Raw genomic sequence first — 26,059 nt, 5'->3', positions numbered from 1 at the left:
GTCTATGTGTGGCCACGTGAGTGCATTCTGGTCAATGGGGTTCAAGCAGAGTGTTGTATGCACCTCCTGGGAAATCCTGCACGCAAAGAAGAGAGGCCCCCTTCCTTGCCCTTTTCTCCTTCCTGCTGGCTGGAATGTGAGTGTGATGGCAGGAGCACAAGCATCCACTGTGGATGATGAAGCCTAGGGAGTGACAGAACAGACAGCAGGAAGGAACCTGGGCCTCTGAGGACCTAGTGGAATAGCGGTGCTAGCCCTGGACTGCCCATCTTCCAGTATTTTAGGGGCACATCAAGCATTTTGGGTTTGAATCACTGTTAATTTGAGTTTTGTAGCACTGATAACTCATCTTCTTCCTAATGGATATGGGCAACAAAATTGTGAGGAAACTATTGCTATTTCCCCTGTTTTCTCTAAATTAAACTTTTGTCACCTGATGAGTGACTCATGCTGACTCTTTTAAAGCAGAAAAGGCTGCCTATGCTTTTGGGGACATATGTATCACTCTCCCTCCTGCATTTGGTCTGTGATGGTGGGAGGGGGGAGGGGGCAGTGGGGGTGGGGGCACAGAGAATGACCAGAATAGAAAACAGCACCTTCTGCAACCCAATCACTCATGCTCTGATTCCTCATAGCCTGTCTGTGGCTTTTGTTCTGTGTCATTAAATACTGACCAAAACCCACCAATCTTCTGACCGGCAGGAAGCCAGGAGCCCTTGACCAGCCGTACATCTCACGCCTCAGACACTTCACCCCAATGACAGGCACCTGTTGTGATCTAGAACCTTCCTCCACCAAAGCACTGACTGTAGCGGTTAGTTTTCTCCTTCCTGCTGACTATTCCCAAAGCACATCTTTTAGACAAGAAGAGAGGCCGTATTTTGGGGAGGCCCTCGGTGGACAGGGACCAGCTGCCCTGCAAGTCCTGAGGCTTTGGCCCCCTTGACCTGGCTGCTCTGCCTTTTAAATTCAGGTGTTCATCACTTGGCCACCACTTCATACAAACTGGGAGTTGGTCCTTTTCTAAGTGCCTTAGGCATTTATTGTCTACTCTGCATCTAAACTGCCCTAGGATCTAAGAAGACACAGAAGGCACACACAGCGATTTCTGCTCTCAAGCTCCCAGACAACAGCCACGCACGTTTTCTTATGAGTCTATGGAAAGCACATAATTTTTAAATGAAGACATGGATTTTTGCCGTGTCTTAAACCAGAAACCAGAATCAGAAGTGATAAATCTGTTTAAGTGTAAATTATTATGTAACAATACTAAGAGTCTACAACTGTCCTCATCCATCAAAGGAGCTTTTTCACTCATTGCAACAAAAAATAAGGCTACAAGGGACCAATTTAACAATGAGGTTGAAGCAGCTCAGATTTACTGCGAGTGCTCAGAAAGACTCATGTAAAACCATAAATTTTAGATCAAATGGCCCTTCCTCTAAAAGCAGAACTGAAGGCAGCCCAGCAATACAGCAGGAAGGGCGCCAGCTCGGACACGAGACTCCAGCAGCTCGGCAGTCGCGAGCATCCTCATCGCAGTCCCAGGGCAGCAGCCCTACCTCTGGTGCTGCTCTGAGCCTGACGTGGGACCACACGAGAGAGATGCCAGCCGGTTCTCAGCACGGGGGGACCACAGTGCTTGAGTCCAAGTCTAACGCTGTGGTTAGAAACGCAAACACGCGCCCTCAACGCTTAACCACACACACCAGAAATCTGAAGGAAGGGGAAAGCCTGACACTGATGCGGACGAAGTGACCCAGCTCACGCAGAGTCCCAAAGTGACGGCAGTGGCCAATGATCACAGGCTGCATTTACTGAGCACTTCCTGGGTGCTACACATCATGCTGAATGCTTTATATGAACAGTCTCGTTTCATTCCTACAGTAACTTTCTGGGAGGGTATTCTTACCCCGTTGGACAGATCCAGATCCAGATCGAGAGCTAGTGGGGGTGACGTAGCAAAAGAGGAAGAAGAAGCTGGAGCCCTTGGACCAAGACAGGGCCTGGCCAGCTCCAGGCAGCCTTCCTGGAGGCAGCTCTTCCTGCAGCGTGGATGGGGGATAATCGGGTGCCAGCATAAATGATACACAGCCTAACATACGAGGAAAACTTGCTAGAAATTTAGGGAAGAGTATGGAAAAGAAGAGGGCTGATTTTGTGAAGCCCAAAGCCAACAGTGAGATTCATCGGAAAATCTAGATAAAATTGAGCTGGCAAGGAAGAATTTTCCTTGCGAATTCACTTTCTAGCACCACCTTCGTTGAATTTCAGCCTTTAGGACCCTCTGGGTCCACAGCCCTTTCCTGGCTTTGGACAGGTACTGACTTCTGCATCTGTGAAACACGAGACATTTTACCCCCCGTTTTCTCATGTGTGTGCGTTTGCGTGTTTTGTAAGGTTCATCAGAGCTCGGAACGATCTCCAACCAGGAAAGATGAAGAGCCTGGCTGCAGGCTTCCCGTCCCGGGACGGGTGGGTTCTCTGTCGGGGTGCAGCTCAAGGGCACCCTGGCCCGAAGTCTGCTGAAGGCCCACGGCAACTCCAGGGAGACCCTGGTCTAGTCACCAGGGGACGCGGCTGCAGTGAGGACCCTCAGCAGCTGGTGACGTGGCCGTGATGCCCTGACCAGGCAGTGGGGTGGGAAAGCTGCATTTCCTGCCCAGTCCTCCCCAGAGAGGCTGCCTGTGCCAAAACTGGAAAGGAGACAGGGCCGAGAGGCCTCCAGGCAACCAGGGAGATCCTCGTGCAAAGGAAGGCGGGGGCAGGAAAAGGAAGCGGATCTTTCAGCCCTAGAGGTGCACCGTCCACACCTGCCCGCCTCCGTCTGCACCCACCCTGCCCAGCCCCCCTTTCCGTCCTGCAGAGACGGCGAGCTCAGCCCTTCCCCTCTGGCTCCACCGACCCCGACCCGGGAGCCCACCCTACGGAGCTGCTCACAGGAATCCCAAACCTGCCTCACTGGGCAGCCAGAGGACCGTCCCCAGGGGTCACAAAATCAAGTTACTGAGTCTTTTTCCTATTTGGAAAAAGACTAGGATGGAATGGAATGAAAAGACTAGAAAACAGCTGAGTCATGGAGTACGTGGGATGGAAAGGTTAAGCTTTGTTTCTTGAAACTTCTGTTTCTGTGTGTGTGTGTGTGTGTGTGTGTGTGTGCGCGCACGCGCGCGTGCAGGATCACAGCTTAAAACTGTGTGTCTCAGTCAGGAAACGCAAGGGCAGATCTCGGGTGGTCCCCAGAGCATGATAGCAATGGCTTTCTGAAGAGCCATGAAGTCACAGGGAGGAAAACAAAACCAGTGGGGACAGAGAACCCAGTCAGTTCTGGCCGTGCTGTGTGTCCCCAGACAAGCCCCAGATCTCTTTGGGCTCCTTCCTCATTTGCAAAATGATGATGGCGACTCCTGCCCTGCCTGCCCCCGGGGCTCTGGGCAGCTCAAATGGAGCAACGGTTGCGAAACATTGTACACGGCACAGAACAAGGCTGACTGGGGCACCATGAACGTCCGGTTTACGGTGGGAAGTTCAAGCCAGGAGGGGAAGAGATGGGTGAGGGGATTGTCTGGGAGCCATGGTGGTGCATCCTCCCAGGCCCCTCAGTGTCCAGCTGGGTAACAGTCCGGCGGACGCCTCAGGGGTACTTCTGTGCAGTGATTCTCAGCAGCACAAGCAAAGGAGGTTTGAAGTTTGTCTCATTACTGCCATTAGCCCCAGGGCTACTGTGTGTGACAGCAGACGAATGTCTGATGCTGGCGGGTCGGTCCAGCTCACCCCACCCCCGCAGAGCCGCATCACTACGAGGGTGGAGAGGCAAGGCCACGTGCCTGCCTTTTACTGGCGCCAAGGCTGAGGTTCTCTCCATTGCATGGAAAGATCTTGCCAAACACTGGTTCTCACGTCTTCCTGCATGAGTCATAGACTAAAGAATGAAGAAACGCTTCTGAATGACAAACAAGGAAAAAAGAAAAGGAAGAAAGCTAGGATGATGTGTTCTTGGACCACAACTCCTAGTCAGTTTACATGAGCAAAATCAACATGCAGATCTCTGTTTATAGAGCAAGCTGTTAAAGGACAAAAAAAAAAAAAATCCATTCCTTTCTTCTTTTCTAAGTGAAAGATAATAGACACACAAAAATCAAATCATAAACTTAGTTCCCAAGAAGAAAGGAATGTCAGCATCTTCAAGTGGGTGCATCCTTCCAGACTTGTTTCTGAACAGGTGGATGGACACAAATGGAGACACAGGAAGATGTTACTTTACAACCCACTTTGTTTATCCATCAGTGTCAGAGAGCTTCACCCATGATGGCCAGTGGAGGGCTAGGACACTTCATTATGCTGTTAGAGGTCGTGTAGGATTCCCTCGTACGGAGGAAGCGCAATTTATTAATCAACCTCGCTAAGGGACGTTTAAGTTGCTTCTGAATTTTTTTTTTGAGATAGAGTTGACACATAATATTGTGTAAATCTAAGGTGTAAAACATGTTAATTTGATCCATTTACAGTTGCTTCTGAATTGTTGCTCGTACAAACAACGCAGGATAAATATCTTTACACATTCATCACTGTGCACTGGTCCCATTACCTCCATGGGGTTCATTTCTAGCAGAATAAAGAGCCAAAACCTGTCTGCGGTTCCGGCGTTAGTGCAAACCAGCAAACCGCTCCGTGGAGGGGGGGTGCCGGGTCCCACTGTCTCAGCACCTCACCCACAGGGGCTGTCACCAATCCTTCCACCTTGTTCCCCACCTGATAGGTAACAAATAACATTCCACTGCTGTTTCCGTCGCCTGTCTCTGATTTCAGTGAGGTGTGAACTTACGAACACGGCTCGTTCGTTATCAACGCACCTGTACCGTGAGCAGTGATGAAGAAAGCGTGCTGTGCACTGAGCACTGTGCTAGGCTCCTCACGGAATCCTCTCTTTCACCCTCACGATAGCCCTGCAGGCAGGTACCGCTGCCCCTGTTTCACAGAGAAGAACAAAGACTTAGCGAGCTTCACTTGCCGAAGGTCAAGGAGCCGATAAATAGTGACCCCAGAACTCAGTCCAGGTAGACCTGCCTCTACAGCCATGTCCTTGAGCGGGGCTGTGCTTCCACTTACCTCCAGATGCCAGTAGGCTGGTTCTGTGTTTCTTCTAGGGATGTTTCTAGCTGGGGCTGTTATGTGTTTATGCCCTTTGCCCATTTTACAATTGGAGTGTTGATCATTTTCTTATTAATTAGCAATGACTCTTCGTATATTAAGAATAATAAACTCTTTGTCATTTTTGGCTACTGACTTTTACTCTGTGGAATGTATTTACACCCAATTTACAACTTTCACTTCTGTTTACACTCAGTGTAGGGGTTTGAGCGAGGGCTGGAATGAGCCTGATGTAGGACCCCTGACGCACAGAGGATCACAAGCAGGCAGGCTGAGCTGATGTTACATTTCACTGGTGACTCAGTCACCGAGCCAGGGGCTCGGCAGTGAGCAGGGGGAGGGAGGAAGAAAGAGACGGACTGAGTCGCCGGAGCAGCCAGCGGTTCCTGCTCTGTTGGGTCTCTTGCTGAGTTGCCCCTCCAGGACTTTCTCTGTCCCTTCTGCCACCCCCCATCCCACCCCCCCCAAGAAGTGGCTTTTGTCACTTGGGATGGTTCCAGAGGAGCTAACCCTCTTCTTCTCATTCCCAAACTTAAATCTCCCTTTATTGAAGCAGAGACTAAGCTTTGTTGACAGACCATCCTCCAGAAAGCAGGGCACATGCCAAGGGGGGTGGGAGGGCGGTCAGAGGCCAGGCCTCAGGGCGCCACCCGGGCGTCTGGCCGCGTGGCAAGTTGCTCCAGGCTCTTGGCCTCAGGGTCCTCATCAGCAAGATGGGGAAACGATGACGACGTCACACGGTGGCTTGGAAACGCTCATTGAGCGTTGTGCCTCATGGGACCCGAGCCTCAGCAGATGGCCCGCTGCCCACCCCCCCTCACCCCCGGGGCCCTTAGAGACGGAGCTCGTGGAGCAGAGAGGAGGCCTCGTGGGTGCCTGGAGGAGGGTGAAGCTGCTGTGACCTGGCTGCCCTGCTAGGAACCTAGAACTTCAGCTTGTGTGTCTCCAAAATCGCCCCGCAGGACAGCGCCTGAGCTCAACGACCCAGCTGGAGGGCTGCAGGCTGCCTCTGTCTGCTGCCCACAGCTGTAGGCCCCAGGGGCTGGTCCAGAGCCGTCCCGTGGCCATAGAAGCCTCTGCCTTTGCCTTTTATTATACAGGGTGGCAGAGTTAAACTTTACAAAGCAGATCCCAGATACATCAGAACTCCTTGGAAGACAGATGAGAAAGGCGATCCGCTTAATTCACTATCGGGACCAAAACAACCCCCTCGCCAGCTGATATCTGATCCATCAATACTGGTCAATTCCCAGCCGCCCCTCCTGGCTCGCCCTCACCCCGCCTCTGGCCTCGGCTCCACCGACCCTAGTGCTGCTCTTGCTCCCAAAGCTCTTCAGACTGGAAGGCGTGTTCCCACCACACCTGGAGCCCGAGTAGTTGCAAAGGACGAAACGCACAGTTGACCGAAGTGCAATGCAGCCCAGGTGCGTCTGGCCAGAGCCTGGCCGCCGTGCCCTTGGCCGCGCGCTTGCCAAGCCCTTCTGCACTCGTCATGTCCTTGGTCTCCCCCAAACCCTCCAAGCAGCACAGCTCCTGGTCCCCACTTCCTGACGGGAGCCAGGCATCAGCTCTCACCCCCCAAGGCAGCCTCCCGCCACTGCCCCCGCCCAGAAGCCCTCGGTCAGGAAGACACAAGCGTCCCATTTTGGCAGCTCTAAGTCAGGGTTGAGCGCTCGCTGGGCAGCCTGGAGGCCCAGGCTCTGGGTGCCCACGGTCCTCCCCAGGGCGGTCACATTGGTGTCAACAAGCGGGTGCTGCCCCCCGCCCTCCAGCCCGTCCCCGGGGCTGTCCCATAGCTCAGCTCACCTGTGAACTGGGTGGCACCACAGCCCTCGGGGCCGCACGATAGGAGGTAAAACCCATCACGGCTCTTAGGAGGAAGCTGGGAAACGCAGCCAAAACCAGCATTGCCCAGATGGAGGATGAGAACAAACCTACAAGAAGGGCTGGCACGTGAACCACACACACCCCAAGTTCAAGGGCACAGACGCCAAGGAAGGCTCATCCCGGAGAGAAGCCACAGGCAAGGCCAGCTCGAGACTGCTCTGAGCTGCCCTCCACCAGGAATCACCGAGGCTTCTTTGGGAAAATCCAGTCCAATCCCTGTGTTTAACCGTTGATGGAACTAACCTCCAAACAGTTTAGTTAAGGGACTGGATCAGCTGGTCAATGGCAGGAAAGTGGCCAGAAGTCAGGCGGCTCCAGTAACGCCTCACGCACGCTTCCAAGCACTTGGACTTCCCTCCAGTCCTTCACGTACATACACTCACCCGCACGCACACCTACACACATGCACACACATGGGCACACATGCATACACAAACACACACACACCTACGTGCATACATACACGTACACACATGCATACATTCATGTGCACACGCATCTAAGGCACATGTGCTCATACACACATATACATGCACACGTGTGCTTATACACACGCATGCACACGTGTGCACACTTGCACACACACATCCGTGCCTCTCCTCCTCAGGCAGGAACATCGCCCCGGTGACACGCTGACCAGGAAGCTCTCAGAGGGGACCCTGTGCGCTGGAGGGGCCTGATTTACTTTCAGCTTTGCATTTGCACCTGGCGATCGGCCGACACGCAGGCCAGCGGCAGCATGGAGATGTGAAGTGACCATGGGTAAAAATGCTCAGGAGGGGCCCATGCTGGCGCCTGGTGCACAGACCCGGCCGCGTCCCGGCAGGTGTCGGGCAAGAGACGTTGGTGTAAAGCTTGGGGGCTCTGTGGTCAGCCGGGGCCAAGACCCCCCCCACCCCCTTGACTTTGGGCAGCTGGCCATCCTCACACGCTGAGTCCAGGCCCACAGGGGCGTCGCTAGAGTGAATGAGATGCTGCACGTTGGCTGCTGACTCCCTAACCAAAACAGCCAAACAGACAGCAAGGCACCGGGTTGGTCACCGCCCGCGGTGGAGAAAAGCGTGTCCTGCCCGTTCTTTTCCCAAACTCCAGGTCTGCAGCTGCCCCCGCGGGTGAGGGCGGTAGCAAAGTTTCCCAAAACCCTCTCAAAACTCACCCGATCGAGAGGCCCTTTCCCGGTGGACACTGGGCCCCCGGCCTCTATGACACTGTCCTCCACATGCTGCCGTCCGAGCACCCTCAAGCCACGTCCTCTGGGTGTGCACGTCCCCACAAGATCACAGCCTCCAGAGGGCAACGGTGACCCCACATCAGCTGAGAACCTGACCCAGGAGGCGCCCAGACCGGAGCAGGAGAGCTTTCCTTCCACCCTGGCTGAGCGTGTGGTGAGCTCGTGAGAGAGTCTGTGAAGGGGCTGTTTCCCGAGGACTCGGTCCAGCCGGTGGGGGAAGGTCAGAAGCCTGCCCCTCTTCACGCCTCTGACCCCCAGCCTCGCGGGGGCCTAGCGTACACAGGACCACGGTGCACCAGAGCAGAGAGGCGGACACGTCCCCGACGGCCTGGTCTCAGAACCCACTCGGACACTCTGGGGCCACGAGCGGGGAGCACCACATGCCGGCCAGGGTTGCCATCCAAAGGCGCCTCGGCTCACACACGTCCCTGGCTCACGAGGACAGTCTGGGCAGCCCCTTGGCCCAGAAAGCGTCTCCAAGCTCCCTGTAACCGTCCTGGCAGCAGCCTAAACTTGCTCAAGGCCTTGGGGGTGGGCAGGTCAAGCTCCCTGACTCACAACCTCCTCAGGGAAAAATGCAGGAACCGGCCAGGGCCTGGGAGGCACTACGTGCTGACCCGCTGCACTCTCGTCGCTCACCAAGCAATCGTGCTAAGCTGACTGTCTCCAAGCAGGCTCGTGTTTAATCCTCCCCATGACTCTTACTCCCCCAGTGAGGAAAGAGCTGCCGAGACAGGAGGCAACTGGACAGGATTACGGGGCCAGAAAGGGTGGGGGCCTCGGCCAGACCCACACCCCAGGGTCCCCCACCCGCCCCGTCCGCACAGACTGTGATGAGCGTCCACTGTATTCAAGTGGACAGACAGCGTCCCACACTGGCAGGCACGTCTAAGCAGAGAGAGGAGGGCACGGCCCCGACCTCCAGCCCCGCACGGGACTCCAAGCAGACAGGGCAGCCTCCCCTGCCCCAGCCCCGCGCCCGCTCCTGTCCAGATGACAACCGCCCGGTCTCCGTGGCAACATGAGATTGTCCTTCTCTGTGAGTCAGGACGCCCTGAGGCCTCACGGCTACAGGCTCGTGGGTACAACCAGCTGAATACATTCCCATTCGCAGGAGGCCCTGCGCACAATTCTGGTGACCAATCCTTCAATACCCTTTAAGATAATAAAAGATGAAGAGAATACTGAAAAGCACGCATGATTTGCTTGAACTGACGTGGGCCTGGTAAACGACAGGCCCTCAGAACTGTGCTGGTTTAAATGCACCTTCTAAAAACAAATAAAAATAAAAATAAATAATAATAATAATAAAGAAAGAAACGTACCTTCTTCGCAGTAAGCCACCTTTTCCCCTCCAGGGCAGGGGGACACTGGAAACGGGACGCAGACCGACGCCTCAGGAGGGGCCGTGGGCAGCTGCATACGGGCAGGCGCTGTCTCTCACCGTGACTCACGTCTCAACGTGGATGGAGATCTGGTAAACAATGAAGAAGGTACTTTCATGTAAAGGTACCTGTGGGGCGTCTGTTTCCCTCTGCCCCAGTAAAACATCCAACCCCACTGGCGGGCACCGCTGGAGCCCCCCCAGCCCACCTCCCCTTCCAGCCACTGTTGCCACCAGCTCTGAGCAGGCAGCTTGGCCAGGTCTCTCGGGTGCCTGCTGGGACCTCTGGGCACCGGCACAGGAAGAGACCCCACTGGGCCGCCGCCGACCAGCAGGAGACAGAGCCACGGAGGAAGGCTCCAGCCTTCGTGGGTAAAGGCAGGCATTTCCAAGACGCCTTCCTCCAGGCACCCGGGGAGGCCTCTGGGGGCCGGTCTCCCGCCGTAAGGCAGCTTGTAGGATCTTCCCTTCCTTTCCTCCCTTCTCCTGCTCCCCAGCGTCATTTCCCAAACAAACCGCCTGCCTACAAGCCTCTCTTCCAGCCTCGGTCTCAGGGTAACCCAGACTAGAAAAATAATTTCCTGCGGTAAAATCCAACCACAATAGTTTTCAAATCAACAGGAGATGAGACCTTACAAAAGATGTTTCTGTCCATTTCTACCTTCAAGGAGGCAGCCCAGGAGACACAGATTCAACATGGAAATATACAGAATTCCCAACAGCATCTCAACGATTTGTGTGGACCATTAGTCAGAAGAGTTGAAATCGGGCTTTTGCCCAAATCTGGGATGTCTGGTGGCTGCAGCTCTATAAGAACAGTGAAGATAAAGTTTAACTTTACTTCCCTGAGGAGCATGAGACAAAGAGGCCAAGAATATCAGGTCCGGTGTGGCAGGAAAAAATGTCAGTCACATCGACGCTAAGCGGCTGTCAGCACACCTGAGCTGAAATGGCTGAAGCATCCTTTAAAACGTACCTTCCAGAAAGTCGAAACCAAACATCCCACACCAAACAAATATTTTGGAGAGGAGGAGGTCACCCGCTAAGGGGTATCTGGAGTGTGATGGGTGAAGGACACTAACACGGCAATGCTCCCAAGATAAACACATGGAGCCTGGGAAACCAATATTGTGCTTCACCAAATATACAAATCATCCTGGGAGCACTCCAGAAGGACAGGGGTTGGCTGCAGATGGACTGCTGTGTGGCTTGGCCCACTCTGGGAGCACACCTGCACGCTCTGCTTGTCGAGCTTACTAATGACGATCAACCAACACCTGGAAAGATGCTCCGGAGAGTCAGAGACACCATGGAGAAAGGAAGTTCAAAACAAGACACCACACGCACACCTGACCTGCGATCACTATCCCAAAAGCTATAGGGAAATGCCGGCCTTGGTTCTTCTGCACAGGAGTGCTGAGTGGCGAGACTGGAGAACCTTCTGGCTGTGTTCCAGGGCATGGGGTGGGGCAGGTGGGAGGGTGTCAACCACAGCGGAGGCCAGGAGCTGAACGAGCTTCTCCCAGTCCCGGGTCTTCTGTGCCCCAGTTTCCATGTCTTACAAAATTAGGTTGCTAATATCGAGAAAAATCTTGAGGAAGAAGAAATGAAAGAGCATAGTGGAAAGTGCTTTGTAAAAATAAACAGTATCACGTCAACTAGTATCTGAGCTAGGACAGATATTCAACTTCACCTAGAAAATCCTACGTTCATAGCTAATATGTCATCCCCACAAACTACCAGGAAAGGACATATTTAAACAAATTGACACTTGAAAAAGCTTTAACATGCCCTTAAGCACCACAGAAGCATCCTTGTCTTATGACTGATCCGGAAAGTCATTCTTGCCTCACATTGCAGAGAAAGGGTGCCTTCCCCCTGGCAGCACTGCTTGAGCCCAGCTTTAATTAGAGCACAACTTTGAAAGTCACATGTATAGACTGATATAATTCAGGCTGGCCTCCTTCCACTTTGTAAAAATGGGTCAAGTTTTCTTTGAGCAAGTTTAAAAACATTCCACTTTTTACTGGAGCTCCAATTTGTCACTGTAATTGATATTTTGAAAACAAGCACACGGCTAGAAATAATAGTCCCATTTGCTCAGTCTAGAAATTCATCCTTGCTGAGGCCCAGTCTCTATGATAGATCAACAAATTAAATGAAATGTCCTAGTCTAGTTACTGAGCATCAGTGGCTGCTAACACAACAAAAAGGCATGTGCCGCTTGATGGAAAAGCAACCAACATCTTTAAAGTCATCTTGAAAAAAAAACTAATCTGAATCTGATCGAGTCTCTCAATTCAATCACCAGTTACCAGGGAATGCGTATGGAGGAGTAAGTTAAACGACACCATGGGAACACAGTCAGTGAAACCCAGAATGATGCGTGAAACTCAACATACAAATTTTCCCAGTTTTTCAACAAAAGAAAAGGGAAGAAAAAAGAGAGCGCGAGGAAGGTGAAGGATGGACTTAATTATTTAAAAAGGCAAAAAGACACACCAGCCAATCAAATTGTGTGAATTTTATTTGAATCCCAATTCAAGTATACAAACTGTTTTTTAAAATTACAACTTAAATTCCTGGCCATGAAGGAGAAACCAGTACAGATTATTTTTCTCCCCCAAACAAATAGAAAATTGTACAAAACATAAATAAAAACGTTTTTAGACATAAGATATCAAACAATATGACTCTGATCCTGGAGAAAAACAAACAAAGAAGCTGAGTTTTACGATCTCCTGGATTTCTGCCTGAAAGCAAATTTAAAACAACAGCAAAGGGACAGGAGCATCCAAGAGGAACTCCACATCTGAGTTGAGGGAAACAGATCAGAGTTCAGGGAGGCTGTACCAGAGAGAACTGAACTGTGCAAAGAAAGGCTCCAGAAATCTGCATGGGGGCCCTTGAGCCTTTGGCTGAATCCAAATCTGTGCATTCACAGGGGAAATTTCTACAAGGCTGGACAAAGAACTGAAGAAGAAGTATAATCAGAACAGTTCCCAGAGCTTTCACAGGGCTGGGAGGGATGCAGATTCTAACCAGCCATAGTGGACACTCCTGCTTGAACACCCAGAGCAATATGTAGAGATGCCAGAAGTGGCACACCTTAGTAATAGGGTTAACTTAGCCCTAAAGTACAGACTAGTCTAGAACTGCCCTAAAAAGGGCTTAAATACAAACCTGGTAAGGATTAATCAGAAATATGTAACTTAATTTTCTAGCAAAACAAATTCCAAGACACTTTAAGAAAACAAAATCCAAACACTCAACAACCTAAACCTCATAACGCCCCACATCCAATCAAAAATTACTAGACATGCAAAAAAGCAGCAAATTATGACCCATAACAAGAAGTAAAATCCATCAAAAGAAACAGATCCATAAATGACAGAGATGTTAGAAACAGCAGACAAGGACTTCTAAAAAGCTCTTATATGTATACTTAAAATCTCAAAGGAAAACATGCACATAATGAAGAGACATAAGAAAAATATTTTTTAAAAGAATCAAATGGAACTTTTAGAGAAGAAAAATACATTATTTGTTGGGAAAATTTAATTGGACAATTGTACCATCAGATCTGATGCTACAAAAGAAAGGTCAGTGAACAGGAAGACACTGAAATGGAAAATATTCAAATAATAAATAGAAAGGAAAAAAGACAAAACACACACACACAAACTCAGCAACCTGTGGGACAATATCAAGTAGTCAAATACACATGTAACTGGAGTCCAGGAAGAAGAAGACAGAGAGTCAGTGGCAAAAACAAATTATTTGCAGAATAACGATTGGAAATTTTCCATCTCTGATGCAAACAACAAATCCGTAGGTCTAAGAAGCTCAGTGATACACAAGATGGATAAACACAAACCATAGCAAGGAACATCATAATCAAATGCTGAGAACCAACTGTTAGCAGTAAATGTTTTAAGTGGCCAGAAAAAAGATAGATATGTATCTATATTCCTATATTTCTATGCCCATATAAATGTGAAAGCAAGCAGATTAGCTGTTGCCTGGGGCTGAGGATGGGAAGAGGAGGTGAAATTGACTGCAGGGGGCATGAAAGAACTTCCTGTGGTGGTGAAAATGTTCTATAACTTGACTATGATGGTGGTTACAGGAGTGTGTACATTTGTCAAGACTCATTTAACTGCACCCTTAATATAGGTACATTTTATTACATGAAAAATGCACCTCAATAAAAATGACTTTAAAGTAATATGACATCTTTAAGATAATTGAAAATTTAATACCTACTGAGTATTTAATGATATTAAAAATTACTGTTAATTTTGTAGGTATGATAATGGTATTATATTTTTAAATGAGTTCTTATCTTTAGAAGTACATAGCGAAATACAGATGAAATTATATGATATCTGAGATTTGTCTTTTAAACAATGTAGGTGGCAGGGGAATGGAAGAAGTAAGGATAAAACAATATTGGCCACCAGTTGGTAGTTGTTGAAGTGGGATATTGGGTACATGGGCGTTCATTACACTATTTTCTCTACCTTTTAAAATAATCGTTTGGAACTTTCCATAACAAAAAGCTTTTTGAAGTGCTTTAAACACATGAATGAGGTCATGTGTTTATTCATTTAAAAATATAAACTGATCAACTATTTTGAGGGGCAGATACTCTGAGGCATAAAACTAGTAGAATAATATTGTCTTAATATTTCTTATTGCTCCGTAGTCAATACTCAGTTTAATTTAGCCAAGATTAAGGAGTTAGATGGGGGTCTGGTGGAATGTTTTTTGTTTGTTTGTTTGTTTTGCGGTACGCGGGCCTCTCACTGCTGTGGCCTCTCCTGTTGCGGAGCACAGGCTCCGGACGCGCAGGCTCAGCGGCCACGGCTCACGGGCCCAGCCGCTCCGCGGCACGTGGGATCTTCCCGGACCGGGGCACGAACCCGTGTCCCCTGCATCGGCAGGCGGACCCTCAACCACTGCGCCACCAGGGAAGCCCCGGTCTGGTGGAATTTTAAAGGGAACTTTTGAACACTCCTAAAGACGCCCGTAGCCTCCATTCAGTGCAACTGCCCATCATAACTTGGACACGCTTCTCTGTAATATGGTGGCACTGGCGCTAGGCTGCTGGCTATTGGCCATGACCAGGATAATCTCTAATCCACAGATAAAGAGCTTAAAGGAGAAGGAAGGAGGCAGAGAAATAATCTAAACTCCCTGATGGGGCATTTAAAGTGGAGAAATTATGTATCGGTTACAATATAGGGCACTATGAATTCAACAGAGAATAGCTTGATTCCAGTCTGGCCTGAGAACAAAGTCAGCCCATAGACTGTAAGTGCACTTGAAGGCAGTGTGCAAACCAGCTGACACGGAAGACTCTGAAAGTGAAGACCATAACTCGAGGTACATGAAAACAGCAGTAATATGGAGAGATGGCTCTCTTTCTATAACTTGGGAAGAACTTGGTAGAGAAGCTGTAGGAACGCTCCAAGCTCAAAAGGGAGAATTGGGGCCGATCGCTGTCAGCGCTACACAGGACACAGTATTTTCATTTTTGCAAAAGCAAATATGCTGATTAAGTCTGATTCAGTCTGCATTGCCAGCATGCTTTCTGAACATTATACCCAGTGTTTAAATTCTGCACAACATGTTGTGATGCAGCCTTATACAATCCTGCCCACCCTTTCCAGGTGGGCAGCATATGCCAACAGACTGGTATGCAGCCTACTTCAGGTAACAGCACAGACTCCATCCTGGGAGGAGGAATTAATTAGAAAGTAGCTGACCACTTCTTGAATATACCAGCCTAGGCTGGGAAAGACCAGGACAAGGCTCTTCCCAGCTAAAGCTGAACCCCAAAGTCGAAGGCTCATGGGATCATTTACGAAAAGGATGGAGGAGACCTTAGGACAGGCTGAGTCTGGCTTAGCACCGGAATCTGCCAAGAAACTAACTGGGAATAATGTAGAGCTCAGACTTCAAGCCAGGACTAGAAAATGATAGCCCTAACATTTTTAACACGGAGACCATCAGTTTTATTATTATTTATTGGACCTCCAAAACTAGGATGCCCATAGAATTTACTGTCCAAAACTGGAACACTTTTAAGAGGAAGGGGGACCCTATAATAATAACATGGGGACAAAAAGCAGAAAATGGGAATGTTCTGGGCAGTGAATATATGGTCAGACCACCTAAAACCACAGCATGTTCTGATAGACAATCGAGCCCCAACACATGCCACCAATTATGTACCTTGTATCCTCACTGGCCAAGTTCATGGTGCTGTGATGCTGTCTGCAAACCAAGGAGATGCCTCAGAAGAAACCAGCCCTGCTGACACCTTGATCTTGAATGTCCAGCCTCCAGAACCATGAGAAATATATATTTTTTTGTTTAAGCCACCCAGTCTGTGTTATCCTGTTATGGCAGCCCTAGCAAACTAATGCAAAGGGTAATTTTTAAACTTTTATCAAATGGTTACCTACAGAGTAGAGAAGAAGGCAAGGTGGAAAAAGCAGGGATGAAAATTAAACTTTCCTGATTACAACTCAGGTTACAGCTTTGATTTTGAAGCCAGATAAGTATTACATAATTATGAAAAAACTAAAACATTGAAGGAAACAAAAAGCAAAATGCACCAAATGATGTTAACCTGATATCAAGGGTCCAATTATCTCAAGTAACTTTAAAACTCAGTAATGTGACTGTGTAGCTAGTGAGCTATATCCCCGTAGAGAAAAAAAAAACAGCAAGTAAAACTCAAATTGTTTTCAGCGATCACAATGTTAATAATAAAAATTGAAAGTCACATTCCGAAACAGGAATAGGTAGAGAGACACACACACAGGAATGATAAAGCAAATGAGTAGCTATGTTGATGTGATATTCAGCATAAGAGAAAATAGATATAGACACAAAATTTTAAAAAACCTAAGTGAAAACCCTGTAATCCCATAGTGGAATTGGAAATATCATATATTTTAAGAAAAAATTTTCCCTAGTACTGTCCATTGTAAAGTCCTAGAAACAATGACCAACCCAGGAGCAATGAACAGGTCTAGAGCTCAGACTTTGGTCCCTCAGTACTATTTCTATCTAGAAAGAACCAGGGATACTTTGGATAAATAGATAACTCCAGGTATGAGGCAGGAAATAGAAAGTGACTCTGGAATATCTTGTCACAGTAGAAGTCTAGGAAGCCATGAATGGATTTAAACAAGTCATACATGTGAAAGACCTATTTGTTAACTATGATATTTATATAAATGTGTGTGTGTGTCTTTTGATGGATTCTAGAAGAACTATCAAATTATTTGAAAAGAAGTAAATAAAAGGAATCAGGCATTTAACCTTCTTTTCTGCACAGACGGTATTTCCAAGTGACAAAAAGCTGATGAGGAACTGTTTTTCTTCCAATACGTTTAGAGCTTGTAAATAAAGGAGAGAATGTCGCCATCTTGCCACCCCTGATGGTGACGGGCACTTGTCAGGGCACTTGTCAGCAATGGCTGCAAAGACCAGGAGGTGAGAAGCTGATGGGGAGCTTTGAAGTGGATGAGTCAAGCTTACGTTTGAATTCACTGATTAGTCTTAAGTCACAAAAAGAGCAACACCCTGTCATAATGAGCCACCTGACAGAAATCCACAACATCATCGGTATTCTTGAAAAAAACATCAAAAGTGAGTATGTTCAAGCCTCTGGATCTGTCAATTCACCGGAAACACAGCAAGCAGAAGACGGTGTAAACCGACAGGGCATAATCAGCAAAATCCAAATGATAGGAAATATCTACAGGACAGACAACCTGCTTATTTAACAATTAAATTAAAAACAGGGAAAAAAGATCTATAGATTCAAGAAACTTAGAAGACTTATCAATCAAATGCAAGAGGACCTTATTTGAACCCTGGATTCATTAAACTATTCATTAAAGATGAAAGCATTGGGGCTTCCCTGGTGGCGCAGTGGTTGAGAGTCCGCCTGCCGATGCAGGGGACACGGGTTCGTGCCCCGGTCCGGGAAGACCCCACATGCCATGGAGCGGCTAGGCCCGTGAGCCATGGCCGCTGGGCCTATGCGTCCGGAGCCTGTGCTCCGCAATGGGAGAGGCCACAACAGTGAGAGGCCCGTGTACCGCCAAAAAAAAAAAAAAAAAAAAATGAAAGCATTGGGAAAATTTAATTATGATGATATTTGGTAACATTGTGGAAATATTGGCAATTTTTCAACGTTTGACAATGGTGATGGGGTTACATTGTTTTTTGTTTTTTGTTTTTTTTTGCGGCACGCGGGCCTCTCACCGCTGTGGCCTCTCCCGTTGCGGAGCACAGGCTCCGGACGCGCAGGCTCAGCGGCCATGGCTCACGGGCCCAGCCGCTCCGTGGCATGTGGGATCTTCCCGGACCGGGGCACGAACCCGTGTCCCCTGCATCGGCGGGCGGACTCTCAACCACTGCGCTACCAGGGAAGCCCACATTGTTATTTTTTAAAAAAGAAGTCCATATTTTTAAAAGATATTGACGGAATCACGGAAGAAAAAATATGATGTCTTGGATTTGCTTCATAAAAGCTAGTGGAGGGTGGGAAGTTGGGGTGGGGGAGATACAGATGAAACAAGAGGGGCCGTAAGTTGATAAACATTGATCAGGATGTTTGTTTCAACTCTGACAGCAGTTCTTGTTCTAGGTTAAAAAGACAAAAGTGAGGTCTGGGGACTTGCCTGATAGAGCAGAGACATAAACCCAAGGTCATCCATCTCCAAGGTCCCCATCGGGGTCCAAAGTGACCACACCTTCTCCGGGGTGATGGGGAGTTTGCCCCTCCTGCCCGCACTCGCCGCGCACAAGCCTGGCCTGTGGTCCAAGACCTGGGGCTGCCAGCCAAGGCAGGGGTGGCACAGACCCGTCCCTGCCCGTGGGGAGGGCTGAGTGGGCCCTGCAGGCACCATCGTCTTCTTCCAAGGACACAGCAGGTCCTGTCTGTCACCTGCCCCTCTCTCGCCAGATCCCTGTGACAGCAGGATGGAGGAGCAGAGCCAGGGGCCTGGGAGCCAGGGCCCGCCCACTGCGACTCTCCTCACAGAAGGACAGACAGTGTCCTTCCTTCGACAGACAGCAGGGAGAGTCTGACCTTTAATGTACTATAGGATGCGACAGTCTCAACGTTTAAAAGACAGGACTGGATAATTCACTGCAAAGGGAGCCTCAGTTTTTCTTGCCCCGCTTTTAAAACTTCCAAATTAAAGAACTGCAGGTAAAAGGGAAACTGGACTAAAGCTGGACCAGGAGGGTTCCTTGGACGTGGTCAGCTCTGAGGACGGCTCCATGACCCCAGCATCAAAGCTCTCATCTTACTGTGATAAATTACCCGGGGCTTGCTTTCACTCTTTGATAATATGCCCTACACGGCGCAGGGTTTATTGTGAACTTCAGATCAGGCAGCTTTCTCCCTGACCTCTAACCCCGCAACGTGCGCTGGGGCTGATCCCCCACATCCTCACGCCTCCTCCCCTCTGCCCTTCCCATCCCTGTCTCTGGACGCTTCCTCTCCTCTCCACCACCACTGTGCCGACCCCCGGCCCCTCCCCACGCCCAGGACCCACCGCCTAGAGGGAGGTCCCACAGCTCAGTGGAGCTCACGGTGGGGCTTCTTCTGGATGTGACCCCTGGATTCTCCAAAGAATCTTCAAGCGCAGCCCTTGGGTTTGCCCCTTGTGGACCACGCCGGGACAGATGCTGGGTTCCTTGCTTAAACCGTGTTCCCGGCTGAGGACCAAGAGGAACTTCGGGGACAGAAGTGGCAGAGTGCAAAGCAGCACGGTCAGGTCTACGACACGATGCGCACACACACACGGGTGTTGGATCCGCGCCCCCCGCCATCGCCACAGGTTCTTCCCAAGGGCTCCGTGTCTACAGGAGTAGACAGACCGAGGTGGCCTCGGCTAGAACCAAGTGCCAAGTGCTCCCTCTCCTCCCATTTTTTCACTATGAGAACGGGGTGTACAGGAAGCTGGGCTTGAGCTCTGGAGAGGACCTTAGGCCCCCCGACCTTCACCCCCTCTGCTTCCCAAGTGACAGAGCTTAGATCAAAGCTGTGACCGTGGCCTGGGGCTCACAACAAGAGCTGCTCTAGGCCTTATGGTGTAGACTTCTCCAGAGGCCCAGGTCCCCAGGGAAGGCAATTTTAAGTCCACCTTCTCTTCAGACCCAGGGGCCAACGGTGGCTCCTGGCAGAGGGTAACCTGGCAAGAAGCTCACAGCTGGTGCCAGGTGTCGGGGGGTTGGGGTGGGAGAGTGTGAGGGACGTGATTCCCTGGTTCCCTTGGTGCCAGGAGGCTCTGTGAACTCCTATTCCCCTGGGGCCAGCCACCCATGTTTCCACTGGGAGTCAGGTCCCAGTCGACCAAGCTCCCTCCGGCATTTTACGAATTACACATCAAGGTTTAGGCACTGGGGCGGTGAGGCACCATCAAATTACAGCAAGTTCTAAATCTGCAGAGAGTTTCCAATTAAGCTAGCTCTTGGTGTCTGGAGATGGATGCGTTATGTTCCTTTGCCTAAAACCACTGCAGGGAGCCCAGCAGATCACTGAAACGTGAACTCATCCTGTGCCAGAGTTTATTCCCTTATCGCCACAGAAATTAAAGGGCAAGGGAATAAATGAACGAAAGAGTCTTCCATCCCTACAGGTATTTGGTCAGGCTCCACCTACAGGCATTTATCATTAACCCATCAACGGTAGATCCCCGAAGGACAAAGAATTAGGGAGCATTTATCTCCAAGCATTTCTAGGGAATCTGTGAACTAACACGCACGTGAAATGTCTGCAGTGTCTGAGCTCGTAACCTGCACTGGTGTTGAGGGCATCGTGGACAGAGATGCAGAGGAGGGATGCCCTTCTCCATCCATTTCTGTTTTCTTGTATCTGCAGCAGGGGAAGGACTTCCTGGGTGTAAAAGAACAGTTAAAGGTAACAGAGCAAAGTCAATCACAAGGGAAACTGAACACAAATGCATTTTTCCTCAGCGAATGGCACAGCGTTCATGACGTGTCCTTCTCAAGGCAAGGATTGGGGACACAGCAGTGACAAAAAAAAGACAGAACTCCTGGCCTACTGGGGGCCTGCATTTTAGCACCTGGGGGTCTTTTTAACCTTCCAGGTGGCCCACTGCCCCCCATTCTCAGTGGGGTCTTCCTTTCCAAAGCCCACTCCCCACCTCCCAAAGTTCTAAGTCACTCTGAAAATAGAAAAGGTTTTCTTGGCGAGAATTTTTTCACCTCCACGCCACCCCCTTCCCCGAAACCTGCAGCCTGCGGCCCACCAGTGGCCCAGCCCCAGCCAAGGGAAGGCCGGCCCCCCAGGAGTGACTGGCTGGTCCTTTCCCCACCAGGATGCTGGGATGGGGGAAGGAGAGCTTGCTGCTGCGGGCAGAGGGGGTCTACTTCGCTGGAGGGGAGAGGCAAGGAGAGCAAGCACACATCAGTGCCCCCTCCCACCAGGCCAGGCTCGAGCAGCCTGGAGCACAGCCGAGGGGAGGGGCAGGACTCTCTCGGGGCGCTGAAAATTCACCCAAAGACCCCTCCAAGTCCCCAGCGGGGTTAATGCAGCTGCTGTAATTCACCCCGAGAAAGGAGCGGTGCCAAAGACCTATCTGGCGCAGGAGTCCCTCCTCACGGGCGTCATTTTACAGGCGGAGGAGGGAGGAATGCAGCCCCAGGGTCACATAGTCACATGTGAGTGGCAATGGGGCCCGGGGAGCGCGATCCTCTTCTCTCTTCTCTGAACAAAATCCCCGTCAACACGCCCAGCTCACTGGCACTTCCCAGACTAACCCGAGGGCCCTGAGCAAGGCTGCGGGGCCTGGAGGGCGATCCCGAGATAGGCGGGGCTGCGGATGGGGAAGGAGGCGGGGAGGGAACTGCCCGCCAGGTGAGTGCTGGTGCAAAGCAGAGGCGCTGGGTTGCTTGGGGGCAGCGGTGTGGCGGCCGGGTGGCCGGGCCTGCAGGGCTGCTCACGTAGGCGCCTCTAAGATGGAACTGTCCCCGTGCCACCCAGGCCCTGGAGTGGGTCAGCGGCCAACCTGGCCCACACCTCAACCTGCCGGCCTATCTCCCGCAAAAAACAGGCCTTCGTCCGCCTGCCCCCAGAGGTCAAACCAGGACAGCACTCACTCTGAATGGCTTTTACCCCGTCTCTTTACCTGGCGGCTTTCTTGTCCCGGCCCACTGCCCGCTCCAGGTCCTGGGGACCACAAACTCCCCGGCCCGGAGCTGAGCCCTCTGGGGCGGCTGGCTCCGGAAGAAAGCCATTCCCCGCCCGCTCCCCACTCGCGCAGGCACGCAAGAAAGTCAGTCTGAACTCTGCGAACGAGAGCTTTTCCTCCAACACCAAAAACAACAGAGCCCTCGATGGGCCCGTCATTTTTCGGGCCCCATGCTGAATGCCTTTAAAACTGCCTGAATGAAGATAAGACAAGGTTGTGTACGTTTTCTGCACAAATGGTGGAAAGTAATAAAATAAACATCGGGGGCGGGGGTCCCGCCTACTCGCAGCTCCGTCGCTATTTTCAACAAAGGCCGGAAAAGGACGAAACCTCGGCGTGGAAGGGCAGCAGGTTAGAAATGCGCCCTCGGGGGGCGGGCGCCCCTCCCGGGAGCATCCACGCCACCTGGGCGTCAGGCCCCGACGCCCCGCCGCGGAGAGATGGCCCTGTCTCCCCACGGTCAGTCGCCGGTGCCACAGAAACCACAGCGAACGTCCCGGAGGAGGACTGCGCCCGCCCTCGTCCTCCGGAACCGCCCTCCCGGGGGTGGGAGCCGCGCAGGCAGAACCGCACAGCGTGGGCGCAGGGGACCCGCCGCTCCTCGCAGGGGCCACCAGCCACGTAAAGGAAGAGGCAAAGGAAGACAAAAGAAAATCTGAGGCCAACATGGGAGCGAGTCAAGGTCATCTCAGAAAGCGTAACCAATTTCAAGTCCACTAGTTTATTCATTAAAGAAGGAAACAAGACAGAGACGGTCCTCAAACTGAAGTCCCAAGAAGGACACACCATGCGGCTCCGGTGGGCGGCCACTGCAGAGTGTGTCCTGAGCGTTCTCCGCTGTTCGTCCCCCCCCCCCAACCCCGGCCGCGACGAGAGGGGTTGGCACTAGGAAGCAGCATCGTTTTAACGCCCAGAGAAGCCAACACACCGCGTGTAGCTGAGGGAGGCCGCGGGCCCCAACCCCGCCAGGTGCCCCCCGGCCTTGCCCACTTGCCCAAATCGCTTCCGTGAGCTCCAGGGTGCAGGGGCCCCTCCCGGGCGGGCGGATTCGCGGACACGCACACTCGCGCGCGCACGCGCGCACCGCTGCCGCGCGCGCGCTTCCCATTGGCGGGAGGCGGAGGGCGGGGCCGGGCGGACCCAAAACAAACAACCTGCTGCCGCGCCGCCGCGTGGCCCCCGCCTGGTGCGCGCCCGCTCCGGAGCTGCAGCCACCTGGGCCACCTCGCTCCCCACCCCTCTCGGTTTGCGCCCAGGCCCCGCCCCCGCGGGGCGCCGCGGGGTTATATTGGGCCGGGCCGAAGGTGGAAGCGAGACGGAGCCGCGGCTGGCCGGCGTGGAGATGCTGCTCCGGAGACCGGGGGCGGGAAGGCGGCTGCGGGCGCCACGGCCTCGGGGACTGCTCCGTGGGCGCTAGAGCCTGAAGGCCGGACCCTCCCCCCCGGCGTGGGTGGCACGCACAGCAGCCGGCACCGTCTCGGCCCGCGAGGACGCCTGCCCGGGACCGGGGACTTGCAGAGAAGAAACCCCCGTCTCGGGAACGGAAAGCAGATGCGCACGCTTCCTCCTCCAGCAGGAACTCCAAGCCCCGCGCGCTCGGGCACCCGAGGCTGGAACCGCGGCCCTGCACGCCTCCCCCGAAGTCTCCACTCCTCTAACTGAAGGCAACACGCCCCCCCCCCCGCGCAACTGCTCCCTCTCCGCCTCTCTCGGTTCACCCAATAAGCACAACCCCTCCAAAGAAGGATTCCAGTGGAAGGGGACTCCTGTCCGGAAAGCGACTGTCTCTCCAAGAGGAAGGCGAGCTCCGGAAGAGAGAGGCCAGGACCCCGACCCCGGATCGCCACCCCGCCCCCGGAGCCCGCTGCCCAGGACCAAGCGGAGAAAAAGGGTACGCGCCGGGCGGGGACGGGCGCGGGCATGAAGCTGGAGGTGTTCGGGCCCCGCGAGGGCCTCGGGGACAAGCCGGGGAGTGACCTGGAGGGGGCGGGCGGCCGCGACGCGCCGTCTCCGCTGTCGGCCGCGGGCGACGACTCCCTGGGTTCGGACGGGGACTGCGCGGCCAACAGCCCGGCGGCGGGCGGCGGCGCCGTGGCGCTGGCGGGCGGCGGTGAGCGGAGCGCGGGCGGAGGGCCGGGAGCGGCGGAGATGGGCGCGGCGGCGGCGGGGGGCGCGGGCGGCGGCGCGGGCGCGCGCGGCAAGCCGTACACGCGGCGGCCCAAGCCCCCGTACTCGTACATCGCGCTCATCGCCATGGCCATCCGCGACTCGGCGGGCGGGCGCCTGACGCTGGCCGAGATCAACGAGTACCTCATGGGCAAGTTCCCGTTCTTCCGCGGCAGCTACACTGGCTGGCGCAACTCCGTGCGTCACAACCTCTCGCTCAACGACTGCTTCGTCAAGGTGCTGCGCGACCCTTCGCGGCCCTGGGGCAAGGACAACTACTGGATGCTTAACCCCAGCAGCGAGTACACCTTCGCCGACGGGGTCTTCCGCCGCCGCCGCAAGCGCCTCAGCCACCGGGCGACGGCCCCGGGCCCCGGGCCGCGGCCCCCAGACGCCGCGCCTCCGCCGCCCGCGCCCGCCGCCCCGGCGCCGGCCACGCCCCGCGCGCGCTCGCCCGCTCGGTCCGAGGGGCGCGCCAGTCCGGCGGGCAGGTTCTCCGGCCCCTTTGCCATCGACAGCATCCTCAGCAAGCCCTTCCGCAGCCGCCGCTCCGGGGACGCGGGCCCCGGGACGCGCCCGCCGTGGGGCGCGCCGCCCTGCCCGCTGCCGCCCGCCTATCCCGCGCTGCTTCCGGGCGCACCCGCCGGGGCCCTGCTGCCGCTCGGCGCGTTCGGCGCGGCCGAGCCGCCGCGGCTGGGCGCGCGCGGGGCCGAGGCGCCGCCCCTCCTGCTCGCGCCCCTGGCCGCCCCGGCCCCCGCCAAGCCGCTCCGGGGCCCGGCCGCCTGCGCGCACCTGTACTGCCCCGTGCGGCTGCCCGACGCCCTGCACGCGGCCTCGGCCCGCGCGCCGGGCCCGCACCTGCCCGGCCCGCCCGAGACGCTCCTGGCCTGAGCGCGACGGAGCCGGCCGGGAACGCGGGCTCGGGCAGGGTGGGGGTGAGCTTTCCACCCAGAGGACGGAGACCGTCAAAGAAAACATCTCTACCAAACGTGCCTTAGAGCTAACGCCTTCTGACGCCAGTGTCCCAACTCGGTCCCGGACATTTCCCTTCGTCCTTTATAACTAACGTCACAGCGGAGCAAAGCAGCGCTTCACAACGGCCTCGTTTCTTGACCAAGCCTGTCCCTGCCCCCTCCACGGAGACTTCTCCCTTCCTAGTGTCCAGGCTCCGCCTTGCTCCTCCTGTTTTCGTTGCACCGCCCAGTGATTTGTCCCTTAAAAAGCAAAACAAAAACAAAAAAGCACGTCAGGGAACCATTCCATGGGATCCATGATACGACTACTGCGGGGGTAGCGGCCCCGCTCCTTGCACGCGTGTGGCTTCTACAGGTGTGGCTGAGGGCGGGAGGGGCCAGAGGAGTTCCAGCCATCCCTCTGCTCTTGACCCACGTCTCACTGTGCCAAAAATGAAAAATATATATATTGTTGGGATTTGTAGTTAAATTATTTATATATTTTTGAAACCCAAATTGAAAATGTTGCAGGCAACGGTTAGGGCTTTATTCGCGGTTGGGTTCTCTCATAACTGTGGTCTCCTTGGGCCAAACGGTTTCTTCCAAGGACAAGTTAACATTATGCATGTGGGGTGCCAGGACCACTGCCACGTGAAAGCAAGTGTGATTTTTATTTTTAATATTTTATTTGTGTCTGTGTACATGTTCATGTATGAATGTTATGAAACCCAGGCATAGTGCTTATTTTTTAATAAAACTCACAATCGACTTCAGCACTTTGTGGTGATGGGTTGGAGATGGAGAGCTTTTTACACCCACCCCCGCCACCCCCCACCTCCAAATGGGTTCAGGTTTGACTCTTAAGAAACTCTCTGTGGAGTTCCAAATATTTTCCTGAATAATTCAGTGAAGGTAGAGGCTGCAGGTTTCCTTACCTGACCAATTGCTGTACAATTCCCCGGGGTGGAACGTCCATCAGTGGGACTTCTTAAACATCAAACCAGTGGCCTCTCTAAGAATTCACTTAATAGTTACC

The 26,059-nt window shown here is 52.8% G+C and overlaps 1 protein-coding gene and 1 long non-coding RNA gene across 2 annotated transcripts in view; one reads left to right on the top strand and one right to left on the bottom strand.

Annotated features, from left to right (window-relative positions):
• The window catches only part of LOC309814034, a 73,210-nt gene extending 63,398 nt beyond the window's left edge, over positions 1-9,812 (bottom strand). Inside the window, exons 1-2 of the long non-coding RNA XR_014295590.1 lie at positions 9,595-9,812; positions 4,854-4,968 (exon numbers count right to left, since the gene is read on the bottom strand). This is a non-coding gene — a long non-coding RNA (uncharacterized lncRNA). The remainder of the gene's footprint in view (positions 1-4,853; positions 4,969-9,594) is intronic.
• Positions 9,813-23,727: 13,915 nt separating this feature from the next.
• Positions 23,728-25,796, top strand: FOXQ1 (forkhead box Q1). Its single transcript, XM_082639362.1, has one exon. It carries the CDS (start codon positions 23,825-23,827, stop codon positions 24,959-24,961), a length of 1,137 nt encoding a protein of 378 aa, XP_082495488.1. The 5' UTR covers positions 23,728-23,824; the 3' UTR covers positions 24,962-25,796.
• The last annotated feature ends 263 nt before the right edge of the window (positions 25,797-26,059 follow it).

Source organism: Mesoplodon mirus, assembly GCF_964341445.2.
Source record: "Mesoplodon mirus genome assembly, chromosome: 12".
In the NCBI taxonomy this organism is placed as follows: Eukaryota; Metazoa; Chordata; class Mammalia; order Artiodactyla; family Ziphiidae; genus Mesoplodon; species Mesoplodon mirus.
Note: the sequence above shows the minus strand (reverse complement) of the source record. Positions and strands in the feature narration are given on the sequence as shown.